Source organism: Myripristis murdjan, chromosome 3, assembly GCF_902150065.1.
Source record: "Myripristis murdjan chromosome 3, fMyrMur1.1, whole genome shotgun sequence".
Classification (NCBI taxonomy): Eukaryota; Metazoa; Chordata; class Actinopteri; order Holocentriformes; family Holocentridae; genus Myripristis; species Myripristis murdjan.
The window spans coordinates 24,824,937-24,840,297 of record NC_043982.1 but is presented as its reverse complement, the minus strand read 5'-3'; the positions used below and the strand labels follow the sequence as shown (position 1 = coordinate 24,840,297).

Sequence of the window (15,361 nt, the reverse complement as noted above, 5' to 3'; positions counted from 1 at the left end):
GTGTGTGTGTGTTTGTGTTTTAACATTCTTCAGAATGCTGCCAAGCAAGCTGCCGCTGCAGCCACGCAGACCATCGCTGCCTCTCAAAATGCTGCCGCCTCCAACAAGAACACTGCTGCCCACCAGCAGCTGGTGCAGAGCTGTAAGGTGAGGCACAGTACAAATAGCATGGGTATCCATATATATAATGATTTTATACTGAAGCAGTCCTTTACCTTGTGGCTGCTTGGTTTTTACTCTGTGCGTGTATTTGCGCACATGTGCAGAGCAATGGCAACTGGTACTCGAGGCAGGTGCACAGTGGTTTGTTGTTTTAATCCAATTTAAGCACAACTCACTGTAACTTGCCTCCGAGTTGCAGGCCTGCACGAGCAAAAGCCAGGCAGATATCAAGATATTATTTTGTATCTGCTGTCGCTGGCAGTTTAGCAGTGTGGAGGAGAAGACGCTTTTTGTAATGCTAGGTGAACTAATCCTTAAACCTTGATCACATTGGAGTCTATTGATTGCTTAATCTGATTTGCGGATCCAAATAAAGGGTGTGTGTATGTTTGTGTTTGTGTGTGTAGGCAGTGGCAGACCATATCCCACAGCTGGTCCAAGGGGTGCGTGGCAGTCAGGCCCAGCCAGAGGACCTCAGTGCACAACTGGCCCTCATCATCGCCAGCCAGAACTTCCTGCAGGTACACACACACATGTTACGCCCCCTCCACCTCTCTCCCTCTGTAGGCTAGGGATCACTATTGTCTGTGTGACATCAATTTGTCTTATAGTGGGGCGGCATAGCTAAACTATCGTTCATTTTGTGATAAAAGCACCAAATTTGGTACACTCATTGCTGAATATATGTTGAATGAATCTGGATATTGGGCCACTGCAAACTTTTATTCTGATGACTGTGGCAGCCATTTTCAAAACTGGCCGCCAGTGGTTACTGGCATGGAATGCTTTTCCATTTAACTGTTGTGGACAATTTGACAATTTTATTATTCTTTTAATAATTTTACCTTATATAAATATTGCCTGGCAAAAATGTGTCTTATGATTACACTTCTAAATGCATACACATGGGTTACACTGAAAGCACTTCAATTTTATAAGGAAATTAATCGACATTGAGAAAAACCTTCAAAGTTATATTTAAAAAAAAAAAAAAAAAAAAAAAAAAAAGATTTTCAACCACAGTCTTGAAAAGAATAGAGGGTCCAGACTCACACAAGCATAAATATAAGAATACCAATTGACTTCCCATGGTCAGTAAACACAAAATAGACACCATATAGTCCTCTGTAGCTCATTTAGTTCAAAATCTGTAGCTGTTTTTTGAACAGCGGCCATATTGGATTTTAGAAATTTGGGGTCCTGATATACCCAATCATAAATGTAAGTATTCCTATGGGTTTCCCGTGGTCAAAAAAGTTAAAATACACATCAAGTTTGTATTTGTGTATCATCTGGTTCAAAAGTTATAGCCGAATCCCTTTTCAGGTGGCGGCCATATTGGATTTGGCCGCCATCTTGGCCTCAGGGGTCTCTGGCTTGGGTGCCCTGGCTAAATAATTTCAGTATGCCTTCAGCTACATCTGTGCCAAATTTGGCACTTGTAGATGAATTTGCGCAAACTTTGCCATAAGGCCCCCAACTACTAGCTTCTACCTAGTTTTGCTAGCTTGAAAATTTACCTCTCCACTGTTCCCCACAATAATTCTTTTTCTCTTTAGCCTTTATCTATGATGTTCAAAATGTATACATCCAAAAACTAACATATTTTATTCATAATTATTACAGTTGAAATAAAATGTTTAGGCCTACCTTGATGGACTGTCCACTGCACTGCTTGTCACAGGAAGCATATGCTAGCTAGCTCGTTGGCTAGCTGGCTTGCAGTGGTGGTTGTGGTGATGGAGCAGAAAGTGTTTGAGAAATTGAGTGTGTATAACTGTATTTTTTCTTAATTTAATGAGTATTTACATTTTTTAAATATTTTAATGAATCATTTTAATATTTTTTATTCATTTTAACAAATAAAATGCCTGCTATGGCCACTAGGGGGCGATTTTGTGATGGCCCAATATCCAGACTTGTTTGAAATATCAGGGTTGCCAACTCTCACGCATTGGCCGTGACAGTCACGCATTCAGCCTCAATCTCACGCTCTCACGCTCGAGAGAGAAATCTCACGCCAAATCTGACTTGTTCTCTATTGTAAATTTTTCCACTCCATCCGGTCAGGTGTGCTGGATCTGGTTGATTATTATTATTAGTTGATTATTGATTGTGCAATGCCGCGACTCGCAGTTAATCGCGCTGCGCGCATTAAACTATTTTGCGGAAGCAGGACGGCATGATTTACGTTGTATCCACGTTCGCACGCTGCGTGCATGACTGTGCATGTGCTCGTGCATGAGCGCCCGGACCATGAGCGCCCGTACCATACTGGAGCACACCCCCTCCAACCGTGGTTAAGTTGATTTAATTAAACAGTCAAACGTTACTTTGGTGGTCCATAGATTAATTTTTAGCATGTGGATTGAAGTTTGCCTAGCCCATATAAATGCTCGGGAAATCGGGAAAAATAAGAGGTGTAGGCTATTAATTCAGGCATAGGACTGTATGCAGTCCTATTGTTAAGGTATGCATATGAAGCCCCCCCCCCCCGTGAAATCTCACTCCAAGGATTTTTGAAAAGTTGGCAACTCTGAAATATATCCACCAACACATCTACCAAATTTTATGCTTTTATCACAAAATGAACAATTGTTGTGATATATTGAGCTAAGCCACCCCACTATTAGGAAAATGTGACATTTGCACAGCTCTGTGGTGTTTGGTAAGGAAGTTTATGTGTATCTGTCTCTGCAGAGCCGCTCTTTGTAAAACTCTCACTGTCAAAATGAGAAACACTTCTGCCATGTGGGGACACATATCAGAAATAAGCCTGTAACCCTTTTTTGGTGTAAGCGTAGAGTTAAAGAAGTATTGTTGTGGGATTGTTGTTTTACATACCTACCTTTTTTTCGCATTGTGCAGCCTGGCAGTAAGATGGTGACATCGGCAAAGTCATCTGTTCCCACGGTGACGGACCAGGCTGCAGCCATGCAACTGGGTCAGTGTGCCAAGAACCTGGCAACCTGCCTGGCTGAACTCAGGACATCTGCACAGAAGGTAGAGCACAGATTCACAGATAACTGTATACCACCAGGCCAGAAACATCCCTCTCTGCACCATTTATAGCAAGCCCAATGTTGAGCTCAGTAGATACTCTTGAGAGATATTCAAGTCTCGCTTTGGGATACTGAGACTTTCTGTTTGCTGTGTTGTGTAGGCTCATGAAGCCTGCGGCCCCATGGAGATTGACTCTGCGCTCACTGCAATCCAGACCCTGAAAAGTGAGCTGCAAGATGCCAAATTGGCTGCGGTTAACGGACAACTGAAACCTCTACCTGGAGAATCAGTAAGGGTTACTTCAGACCCCCGTGGTCATCTCAAGATTCAGTCTGCTAAACCTTGGTGATTAAAGACAATAGCAACTACACTGACATGTGCTGCTACCACATAAGCTATTCATTTTGCAGCATAATGTTTTGTTTTTTTACAAGGGATGGAGTGAAATGGATTTTTCTAAGAATCCTCATAGAACTACTGGGACAAAACAGGTGTAGGCTTTCAAACAGGCCAGTGTTTTTTCTTTTTTTTTTTTTCCTTGCTCTTGTGCTAATTTTATCATTGTATAAACTGGCACATTCAAAAAAAAAAATCACACAGGTGCCAATTTCACAGATATCAACAGTTAAAAAAAAAAAAAAAAAAAAAAAAAAAAAATATATATATATATATATATATATATATATATATATATATACACGCACACACTACTCACAAAAAGTTTTTTCTTTTGGGTGAAATTTATGTAAAATGTTCACGCTACAGTGATATTATATCATGAAAGTAGGGCATTTAAGTAGAAGCATACACTGGTGATTTCCTCATCTCAAACAATTTCTTGAAACAAAAGCCAACAACAGTGGTGGATATACCACAACAAAAAATGTCAGTGTCAATAACTTGTCATGAGCATCAATTACAGCTTGACAACGACGTCTCATGCTGTTCACAAGTCGAGTTATTGTCTGCTGAGGCATGGCATCCCACTCTTCTTGAAGGGTGGCCCTCAGGACATTGAGGTTCTGGGGTACAGAGCTCCGAGCCTCTACACGGCGACTCAGCTGATCCCATAGGTTTTCTATGGGATTCAGGTCTGGAGAAAGTGCAGGCCACTCCATTTGAGGTACCCCAGTCTCCAGCAGCCGTTCCCTAATGATACGACCTCGATGAGCTGGAGCATCAAACACCTGATGTGAATTTTGCTGTTAAACTCCTTGTTAGAGAACAGCAACTTGTGCAAAAAGTACTGAAACATTGCACAGTTGGACATGTGCATTCAAAAGTTTACAGAAGTGTTTCTTTTTTAAAACTAATATCAATTGACAACAATACTGCCAATATAACAGTACATCCCTAGTTTTTATCCATCTTTATTCATGTCTGTATGTTAAACTGACTTTTCCCATTCTTGTTTTTGCTGTAGTTGGAGAAGTGTGCTCAGGACTTGGGCAGCACCTCAAAGTCAGTGGGATCGTCTATGGCGCAGCTACTAACTTGTGCTGCACAGGGCAATGAGCACTACACAGGTGGGTGCTTATATGATGATACTGACCTTGGTAAACACACTTTTCAGAGTGGTTAATGGAACACACTTATTTTTGGGACATTATCATCCCTGTGCATCCAGTGTGGAGAAAGCTATCGGCTGCATACTAACTGCGTTAACACAATGAAAGGCTGCGGGCCCCATGAAATCTGCAAAGAACACTCTAGTGTCATCCAAATGTTTCATTTTAGTAGTGATTTCAAAAAATAAATTTTATATATGTATTATGGCTAAGAAATAGATTAATCTCATTTTTAGCCCAGCTGGCTCTCAGAATCTCATTACTTTAAATTACTTTGTGTAATACAATAAGGAAATTGTGTTATTGTTGTTATTATTATTATTGTTGTTGTTTTCAGTTTTTGTTGCAAAAATATATTTTTTTCCAGGACTTTTTTATTATCTTTTGTGTCCTTGCTTGAATTTGGCATAAGGCCAAGTTGAAATTCCACTGCAACAGAGGAGAAATGAAGCCATAAATTGGAACCTGTTACTTTCTTTAAGTAATCTTGTCAACTGCAGCATTACTGCTTGATTCATTGTTTTTTTTTTTGTTTTTTTTTTCATCCCATCCAGCTGATGTATTTTTAAGTGAAATGTCAAATTTTCCCCGAGACTCTCATTGTTTGTCACTGCCTGTGAGGCAAACAGCCTCTTGGACCAAATTACATTCTGCGAGGTCTTGGTTGCAACACACTTGTGTTAAAACAGAGAAAGTATTTGTTACATGTTAAACCAAAATGCCATACAATTGGATGTCACTGTTTGTAATTAAAAAAAAAAAAATTGTGTACAATAGTTTAGTTTATTGTAACAGTTAAAAGCCAGAAATGCATTATTGTCAACAGTTGTGCAGGAGAGGTTGAACAAACTCAGCCCGGCTTATTAAAGTAACATTTCCTTATAGTGACTAGTTACAAAACATCCTTGATGGAGTTCAGTAATTCAAATGTGATACAGTTTAAGAAGACTGTCTGAGGGAGGTTGCAGACAAAGAGAGGAAAGTAAACAAAGGGAAAAAAAGGAAAAAATGGTCAGGTAGGCTACTTCATAGTAATGGGCCTGGAAATCAAACTGAAAACTGTCCTTGACTGGTTCTAAGGAAAGCTGAATGAAGGTTGTTAGAGGAGCTAGTAAAGTAGCTGTGTTAGATGAGTTTTATATGAACATGCATGCCACAGTGGCATTTAATCCCATCATTAATGATCATAGCTGAGATGCCTGTACAAAACTTAGGTGACTGTAGTTAGAACTATGTGCCCTTTCATACCTCACTGGCCTGTAATGCCGTCTGCAGGTATAGCGGCCAGGGAGACGGCCCAGGCCCTGAAAACACTGGCCCAGGCGGCCCGCGGTGTCGCTGCTTCCACCACAGACCCGAAAGCTGCCGCTGCCATGCTGGACTCTGCCCGTGACGTCATGGAGGGTTCAGCGCTTCTCATCCATGAGGCCAAGGAGGCACTGATTTCCCCCGGAGATGCTGAAAGCCAGCAGAGGCTGGCACAGGTGAGATAGGTCAGGGTTGTCTGGGCTTCAAAACCATGGACCTGATGAATCCATGTGACTTTTTTCACAAACCCTGGTTTACGTGTAATTGCAGAGCAAATCAAACTTAAAAATGTGTACTTTCTTTCTGTGGTTTGGTTTTATTGTGGTTTTGTTAGTATTTATTTTGTATAAAATGTGTTTTTAGATGTGATTACCTCTATCAACTGTCATGAAAATCACTCACAAAAGTAGTACACTAGGAGTAGTAGTAGCTGCTGGCAGTAGTAGCTACTGGCTATTACACAAACTGTAACTGCAGCTGTGAAAACAAACAGTAAATTAAAATTATTGACTCTCCATCAAAGCCAAAGTTAAATATCATCTTTATGCTTCTGCAGGCATTGTGATGGTGATCAAATGACGGTTTCACCATGATTTAGCTATTATATGTGCCATCGGGGGTTTTGGAGCACACCCAGTCATTTGGGAAGCAAGCCTGATCCGGCATGTGTCTACAACACAGGAAAAATTGCTCTGTTTAGTTGAAAGAATGCACAGGTGTTCAGTTCTCTTATCAGTTGTTTGTTCAGTTAGTTATTTATGCCTCTGGTCAATTTGCTGACAGCATTTTAAATGTGAATTGTATGGCACTAGAGCTTCAACTGGAGCTTCATCCCTGACAGTGCCCCTCTCAGTGCCCCGTATCTCAGCAGATATCAGCATCACTAGTCGGTGTTCCCTGGAGGTGCACTGATTTGCCATGATAAACAGATTATTTCACTGTTTTTCCCCCTAGAAAAAGCCCATTATTATTTATTAGATGAGAATTTTTCATGGATGAACAGAGAGGTTGCATTAATTTATCCGTCCACCCTAAAATTTTACTAATTTAAAGGTCGACATTTAACTTTACATTGAATTCAAAGGTAGGAACTTTTTAAAGGGTGGGTAAACTTGGCTATATTAGATTATGCCATAGGATAAAGTTCAACGGCCTTGCCAAGAAAAGCTCCATCTAATCTGTTTTTATTAGATATTTTTGTCCTTGTGGACAAATTTAAGAACAAGGCAAGTAACTAAATCTTCTTGGTAAGACACAGGAGTGATTACCCATCCCCACAAGGAACTTAGCCCAAGTATATCATTTATTTATGGCTTGTCCTTCTCATATTCTCTCCACAAAGTGAATAAATTATGCATTTCTCTGTGCCATTGTAGAGAAATTAATCAGCGGAGCAGAAAAACAACAGGGACTACGGTTTGTCATCTTGCAAAAAGATGCGAATATAACACTTTTATTTTTTATTTTCTTGTCAAAATTCTCATCAGAAATTTGGTTGCAATGCAAAATAGAGTTCATTAAATAAGCTTAGAGTGCTCTTGCGAACTGTTGGCTCCTGCTGGCATCTTAATGAAATGCTCACCCTGGACCTTTTCATGTTGTCATCTGCTTCTATTTTGGCAGTCGGTAATGTGACAGCCCGGTTTTGTTGTGCACCCAATGGGACACACAAACATATTGGCTGGCATCTGTAAGAAACACAAGTGCAAATTGGTGACATCAATTATTCTGCACTTGTGCCTGGCTTATTAGCATTTTGAATTCACATTTTCAGCTCAACACAGGCGCCTCAGATACATGTTAGTTGACTGTACACACTGCTCACATGTGGGTACTGTGTGTGTCAGCCCCATACCTGCTCCCACTTACCTGTTCTGTGTTCCAGGTGGCCAAGGCCGTGTCCCACTCCCTGAACAACTGCGTCAACTGTCTGCCCGGGCAGAAAGATGTGGACATGGCTCTCAAGAGCATCGGGGAGGCCAGCAAGAAGTTACTGCTCGAAACTGTGAGTAGAGGCCTAAATTCCCCAAACCACTCCTGACACCAGATTATGATGGTCACAATATACTGTAGTACTGTGATTTTTCTTTTTTGTTTCCCTAGGATGGCAAAGTCATGATCCAATTGACTTGCGTTCATTCTCTACAGCCTTTTCCTAATCTTAGCCATAACCAACTTGAAATGACCATTCAAATGACTTCGCCATCATTGGAGAAAAAAAAATTAGCATACTTTAAGTGTATTACAACTTAGCAGACCACGAAATATTCTGATTTATGCAACATAGCATTCTGTTTTTCTTTCAGTTCTCTACAACAAAAACTGAAAAATCCTTTAGGGATTTAAGTAGATTAATCATACACAGTAGTGGAAAGCAAAACCTAGATTGTGGGATAAAATTTCTTGCACCAGTTTGAGTTGTTTTCTCTCTCAAGATCACCGTTGATTTAAAAAATCAAGTGACTTCTCTCTTCCAGCTTTGACATGCAATTGAAATACTGATTCTCAGAATCATATTGATACAAGGAAGGAAGTAAAGGGATAATTGTTACATTGTTTTTGCTTTTTTTTTTTCCTTCCACTCCTACCTGTCATTAGTTTGTCAGTAATGTAGTGCCGTGAAGATTTTGTCAGGATAAGGCTTAGAGAGCACTCAGAGTTCATCTTGAGTGCTTGCATGCTTATCCTCGCTGCATTCACTGTTGTTCTTTTTAATGGCACACTCTCCATTAAACTAAGATCTCACCCATTTTCAGCAAGACGTGAATGCTGCTGCTGTTGAATTGTGACATCAATTTTTCAACTCATTCCTCTGTCTCAGACTTGCGGCATCTCTTTAACGGCAACAGTTCAGGAAATGTTAGATGTCTTAGTATTTGCCAGAGCTACTGTTGTTTAAACGTTTTTTTTTTGGTTTTTTTTGTTTTTTCAAGTTTTCTGTCTCTATTAATGGCTAACAGCCACATGGCTTCCATCCCAGCTGCCTTCCACCATGGCACCGCACAGCGCTGGCTGTTACAATTGTAGTGTTTATTTCTGGATTGTAGTGCCAGTACTTCAGCTAGGATTTAATTAATCTGAACTCCCATCCATCCCATTTCATCTGATGCCAGCTTTATTGAAGATATTTCATCTTTATCAAAGATTTGGTTGAATTGTTTTTATCCAGTGTTTGTTTCAGCTGCTCTAATTACTCGTGTGCATATCCACATTGAATTTGTGTTGCTGTTACTAAATTACCTCACCAATAATTATGTTACTGAACCACTTTGATTTTCAGCTAACATCAAAAAATATATTTGTCTTCTGTTAAGTCCCTGAAGAAGTCAAGGGGTATCAGAGTCAGCAGCACATATCCAGCACCAGATAGACTAATAGTATCCCAGTATATACAGATGTACCCTTGGATTAACTGCAAACAATGATAAAGTTAGGGAAGAGGGCAGTAGATGGTGTCAAAGGAAAGAGCCCAGAAAAATAAAACTCCAAGCTAATTCAATAAGTCCCTAATTGATAAAACAAAATGGCTAAAAAGCCTGTATAATCTAATTTTTAAAAAATGGCTGGTGTAAAACATAAAGGCGGCAACACACCTCTAACTAGAGCTGCCATCCATTCCTTAAACTACAGAATCGTACAGTATTTTAGAAGAAAATGATGCATTCCTCGCTGAAACGATACAGAACAGCTTTTGTTTGTATTCTCTGGGTGGCCCGAAGTCTGACATCCGAAGAAGGGAAAATACAAAGTGCTTCCATATTTCTTCCCCAGTCACCTGAACCTTGCAGTGGTTTACCCAGAGCGGTTTCCCCAGGGCACCAGGGGCACATGGTCTATGTTCTAAAACTGCACCTTTATTATTAAATCAAATCTATAATATTGTCAAGAAATACAGAGGGTAGCCTACATTGTACATTTGTACAATAATACGTTGTTATGTTCATTGAACAATTATCTCAGACATTACATAGGCTACATATCTGTTCTCCAGCTTATCACTGTGACTCGGTCTCCTTACTGCAGGCAGCTGTCTAGCCTACAGTATATTTCCCTTTCAAGCTTGGCACATTCTGAACTAATACCTCACCGTGTGTCCCTGCATAAAATCAGGGAAATTATTATTTATTAACAAAAATTAAACCTTTTCCATTGAGGTGGGGGTCGTGGGGCCTGAGGAGGCAGCTGTGGGGACCAACCAATACCTCCCTTTAACTTAGTGTGTCTAACAGTGGCAATACCTATGGGAAGGCATACAGGGTGCCCTGCCTTACTCGGCAACTACAAAAGAGCACACAGACAAAAGCATAGGAGGAGGTGGAGGCACGCTGGCCGTGACTTAAGTAGGGCTCCTTCTGCCGCGTTCATGTCTTCACGTCAGATTCACTGGACAGTTTGGAAACTCCCAGTTCCATGTTTCCAAAATTAGCTGCAAAAAATCCAGTCGCATTCACATGCTTTGGAACTCAGAAGCAGAAACGTTGTTGTTACCTTGACAACAACCGTGCGTTTTTTACTGGTTTACAGAAACAACCTGAAAATGTAAAGTCAAACATGACTTTACATTTTGAATTTTTAGCTGTGTCTGACTGAGGTATACAGAGAACTCTGTGCTGTGGGCAGCCATTTTGAAACATCTCAATGGGGCCAAATGTGTTACATCTAGTATCCAGATTTACCTGACTTGATCTTGACTTGGTGACTTAGTGGGGCCTTCATGTGCACCTCCGCTGGGAAACTAGAGTGCACGTTAGACTCAACATCACATGAACGGGGTATCATATGCACACAGGGGAACATGACTGAGACCACCAATTATCCCATCTGCAATCCAGAACATCAGGATTTAACTATGCAAATTCAAATAAACCAGAACAGCTGAGCAGGAAAGACCACACCTGGGGATAGTGGACAGCAAGAGGGGAAAAAAGGGACAGAAAAAAAACACAAAGGCTCAATGCAGAATAATTGCCACTGTGAATTGGCACATAATATCTCTGTAATTAGTTTATTCCCTATCTGTGTCCTCCATCCAGATCCCTCCATCCTCCAAGTCCTTCCAAGAAGCCCAGAGTGAGCTGAACCAAACGGCAGCAGACCTGAACCAGTCAGCAGGCGAGGTGGTCCATGCTTCCCGGGGCTCCAGCAGCCAGCTCGCGGTGGCCTCTGGGAAATTCAGCCAAGACTTTGACGAGTTCCTGGATGCTGGCATCGAGATGGCCGGGCACACACCGGTATGTTCCGTTATCTCACAGGAAAGTCAAGCTCACTCAGTCAGCTTTAACAGATATAATATTACCTTTTTTTTTTTTTTTTCATTTAGTAAGGATGCTAATAAGAAGATATAGCACTTTTCAAGTGTACAGCACTTTTCAAACATGGCTACAAAGCACGTTACAGACAAGTTAAAAAAAAAAAAAATACAAAAACATCAAATTTACAGCAAAATGAATAAAAGCAAGGTAGGAAATGTAAATGCAAGGTTAAGCATAAAAGTAGATTATAAAGGATGAGGTCAAAGCCGGATAATCAAAGATGATTATGTAAAACCAAATAAATAAAAGTGAGTTCTAAGAAGGGATTTACGCATGATGCTTTTTTGATATAGCCCGCCTTAGCTCCTCAGGCAGGTCGCTCCAACATCTAGCAGCCCTGAAATGTCTGCTTGTCATTACCGAACACACAGGACTCCTTTCATGCTGTGTTTCGCCTCAGACCAGGGAATTTCAGGGCCTAGATGAGATGAGAGTTAAAAGTCTTTGTTTGGCAGCTGTGTTGCCTATTAATCTGAATTGATGATGGTCTGTGAGTGGAAATGAGTGTGGCATGACACAAATAACGAAATGTGCCCCTGATGACTGCCACGGTTTGGCCACAAACATTTTTCTGTGGAGCCGTAGATAATTTCAACTTAAGAACATTAAACAAGACATGTCATTCCTTCAGGTAACCAGCCTTTCACAGTAAGGGGGAAAGCACTATATGGTATACAGTAAAATAAAATTTCTGTAGTGCCAGACTGTATATACTGTATTTGTGTGCACAGTGGATGTACAACATTTACAGTGCGTTAGTTAAACACATCATGCAGAAGGCGTCCAACACATAACTTCTCAGAACAACTAGCAGACAGAGTATCCCTGTTTTGAGAATTTCCACTTCCGAATAGTTTGTTCTGTCTTTAGTTACTGAACAGATGCAAGTAACTCATGTAACAAAGTAACTGATGTGAGTAAATACTAAGCAAGCTGAGCATATGTTGTTTTTCCTGTGCATACTCACTGATGCACATTTGATTTCCCTTGTAGGCCTGTTGATATGCACACACACACACACACACACACACACACACACACACATAGAACATGATGGATTGTGTTGATCTTTTCGTGCAAGAAACTGCTCAAAATAACAAATCTTTAGAGATTTTTCAAGACTGTTTCACTAAAACTTGACAGTCCAGCGGTATGCCATGTTTGCCTAAATTCTGTGTTAAATCAAAGATGTGTAAATAACTATTTAAGGAATCTATAACAAAGCAATGATTGTGTTCCATTATCTTGAGGGACCTTCCAACCTAAATCAGATAAAATTATGTTTGCCAGGTGGTTTGTTTGTTTTTAATGTTTGCTGTGCTGCGTCATTTCAGAAAAAGGATGACCAGATCCAGGTAATTGGTAACTTGAAGAACATCTCCATGGCTTCTAGCAAGCTGCTGCTGGCTGCCAAGTCCCTGTCTGTCGACCCTGGAGCAGCAAACGCCAAGAACCTGCTAGCAGCTGCTGCAAGGTGTTACATCAAACCAAGCACATACATAAACCCATGCTATTTGATTACTTTTATTATCACTTATAGTGTCTAATGGTGCCATGACTGTATATGCTTTTAATATGGGTTACTCCATCGAGAATAGAATTTACAACTGGTGTAATTTTTAAGTGCATTTACATTGGAATAATGATGGTGAGCTCAGCATTGGAGAATTTGTGAAAAACATAGGAAACATCTTAGCCACAGTTGGGAGTGTGAGCTGATGCCATGCTAAACTAAATTAGTTTGGCATAGCACTGAGTGACTGGAGTCGTGCCAGATGAACCCATTCATTTCATACAGTGAGCTTTGTTTTATTGATGTGCATGCTCACATTGTGATGAATACACTGTTCTGGTAGATCAAAATCCTGCAATATTATACAAAATTAAGTGTGAGCAGAATTAATTGGCCTGCATCTCACTGGTCCTGCTAGTCAGATTTTACTGAAAAGTTGTTGCAAATCCAAATGTTCTACATTACATTATATTTCGGTGACTTTAGAGAAAATTTCAGACTATGGAATTCATTTTGACAATAGTAATGATTTGCTCTAAGGTAGCAGATAGCTATTTAATGAATATGTTCAGCCAAGAAAAAAATTGCAAATGAGAAATTGTCAGACATGCCCCCCAGTTACTTTTAATGAAAGAATGAACCACAAACAAATTGAAATGCAATTTAAAATACTTTTGTTGACACCTAACAGTACTTCTTCAAGCAAAGATTTAATGAACTCTTGATGGTTTCACTCCATCTGACTGAACGCCATTAGCACACCATGAAGACAACTCTATGTGAAATATCATCGCCACTGTTTAGAATGCCATTATATTTCAGATATAAATGACCATTAAATCTGGCTGTGAAACTTTGGCTTTGCAGCAGTGCGTGAAATGTTCTGTAGATGCACGTTTGTCGATAGTACAGCAGCAGCATGTCAGACATCTGGCCAGGTGAACTCAGTCATTGCAGTCTGCTGCTTTGCTGCTCGACTCATTTTGGAACAGGTAAACACATGCCATGTGTTTTTGAGTTTGGTGTGGCTCTGACATGGCACCTGAACTACAACTAAGGTGTTAATGTAAAATAATAGCAAGGACTAACAACAAGATAGAAAATTTTGAGTTTGACAACACTGAGTTGTTAACTGTCCTGTACAGGAGTTGAGAAAGCAGATAAATCTGTCTGTCAAACAAAGTGAGCCAAATGTGATGTGCATGTCAGGCTGTTTCAGACTGACAGAGGGTCAGTACTATATTCTTCAGCCTTTCCTTTAACATTCACTGATAGATCTGATCTTACTGTTTTCCATTGTGACTGCAACATAAATGGAAAGCACGTCCTTAGTAAATTTAACAAACAAATAGATGATATTTACACAACAAACACACTATAGTCAGGTGGTTTCCAACAGCATACAACAATATTCAAATTCTTGTGTCCATTGCAGTCACCAGGCAGTAGTGAAAGAGTGGCATAGGTGGGATAAATGATGTTTTGTTGATGCATAACCAAATGCTGTGTAACTCCAGGCTGTACAGTAAGCATTCTGCTGAAAACTGTAACAGATGTGCTTCATATGACTGCATTTGATAAGTGAGATGAGTCTAATTGCTCCACTTCAGCTTTGTTTGATGAGGGACTGATAGCTAGTCAGTTGACCTTCGAGCTAAGCTCCTTAGCATTGAATGACGGACAATGTTTAAATAACTTTTCGGTAACGAGTACCAAGCTGATTTCAACAAATGACAACCCTGGATTTAATGGTGTTGCTTGCTGGATTCAGCCAAAATTATCATTGTGATTATATGAGCCATATTTGACAGAAGGGGAACCTCAGTATTTGAAATCTAATAAATGGTCTACACTTTCCGTTTCTCTTTGGCTGGCTATGAAATGGTGGGTACTGTTGTGTATGGTCAAGTGGAAGCCACAAGAAAATGGCACTTCATTATAAGGAGGACAAAGTCAAGCCTGGCTCAGCTGCTGACCCTTTTTTATTAGTGATTAGCTGAGCACTCCTCATGCCCCCTCTGGTGTCACCTCTGTCACCACAAGAGAGTGGATGTTGTTTGGGATGGAAATTAAATGGAGCCAACAGTATACTTCATCATATATCTGATGTCGCAGCTGCCTAAACAACTAAGATATGAACAGTGCTACTCTTCATTTTACCTTTTCTCTCTGAAGTGGGTTTGGTGCTAGTCTATGATTGAAAAGCATATTAGGTATTTGGGTTGGAAGGGTTTATCCTCTTTGCTCAGAGAAAGCAGTTATTGTGATTGCTGAGATTGAAAAGCCTTCATTCTGCTGGTATGACTTTGCAGCCTCCAAACTCTCAAATTTCCTGATGTCAGATCAAAAGATCTGATGCAGCCCTGACTCCCAGGGCTGCTTCATCACTCAGGTTGGCAGCTACCCAGCGAAGAATTACTGTTGAAAGCTAGTTTCTAAAACAGATGAGAAAAAATAACAATTGATAATAATAATCATTATCTCTTTATACCATG

The 15,361-nt window shown here is 40.2% G+C and overlaps 1 protein-coding gene across 1 annotated transcript in view; it reads left to right on the top strand.

Moving 5' to 3' along the window:
- Positions 1-15,361, top strand: part of tln2a (talin 2a) — a 126,937-nt gene that overhangs the window by 81,392 nt on the left and 30,184 nt on the right. Inside the window, exons 24-32 of the mRNA XM_030048435.1 lie at positions 34-147; positions 570-683; positions 3,031-3,165; positions 3,326-3,454; positions 4,589-4,691; positions 6,009-6,217; positions 7,927-8,046; positions 11,075-11,272; positions 12,688-12,827. Of these exons, the coding sequence (XP_029904295.1) occupies positions 34-147; positions 570-683; positions 3,031-3,165; positions 3,326-3,454; positions 4,589-4,691; positions 6,009-6,217; positions 7,927-8,046; positions 11,075-11,272; positions 12,688-12,827 (1,262 nt within the window). The remainder of the gene's footprint in view (positions 1-33; positions 148-569; positions 684-3,030; positions 3,166-3,325; positions 3,455-4,588; positions 4,692-6,008; positions 6,218-7,926; positions 8,047-11,074; positions 11,273-12,687; positions 12,828-15,361) is intronic.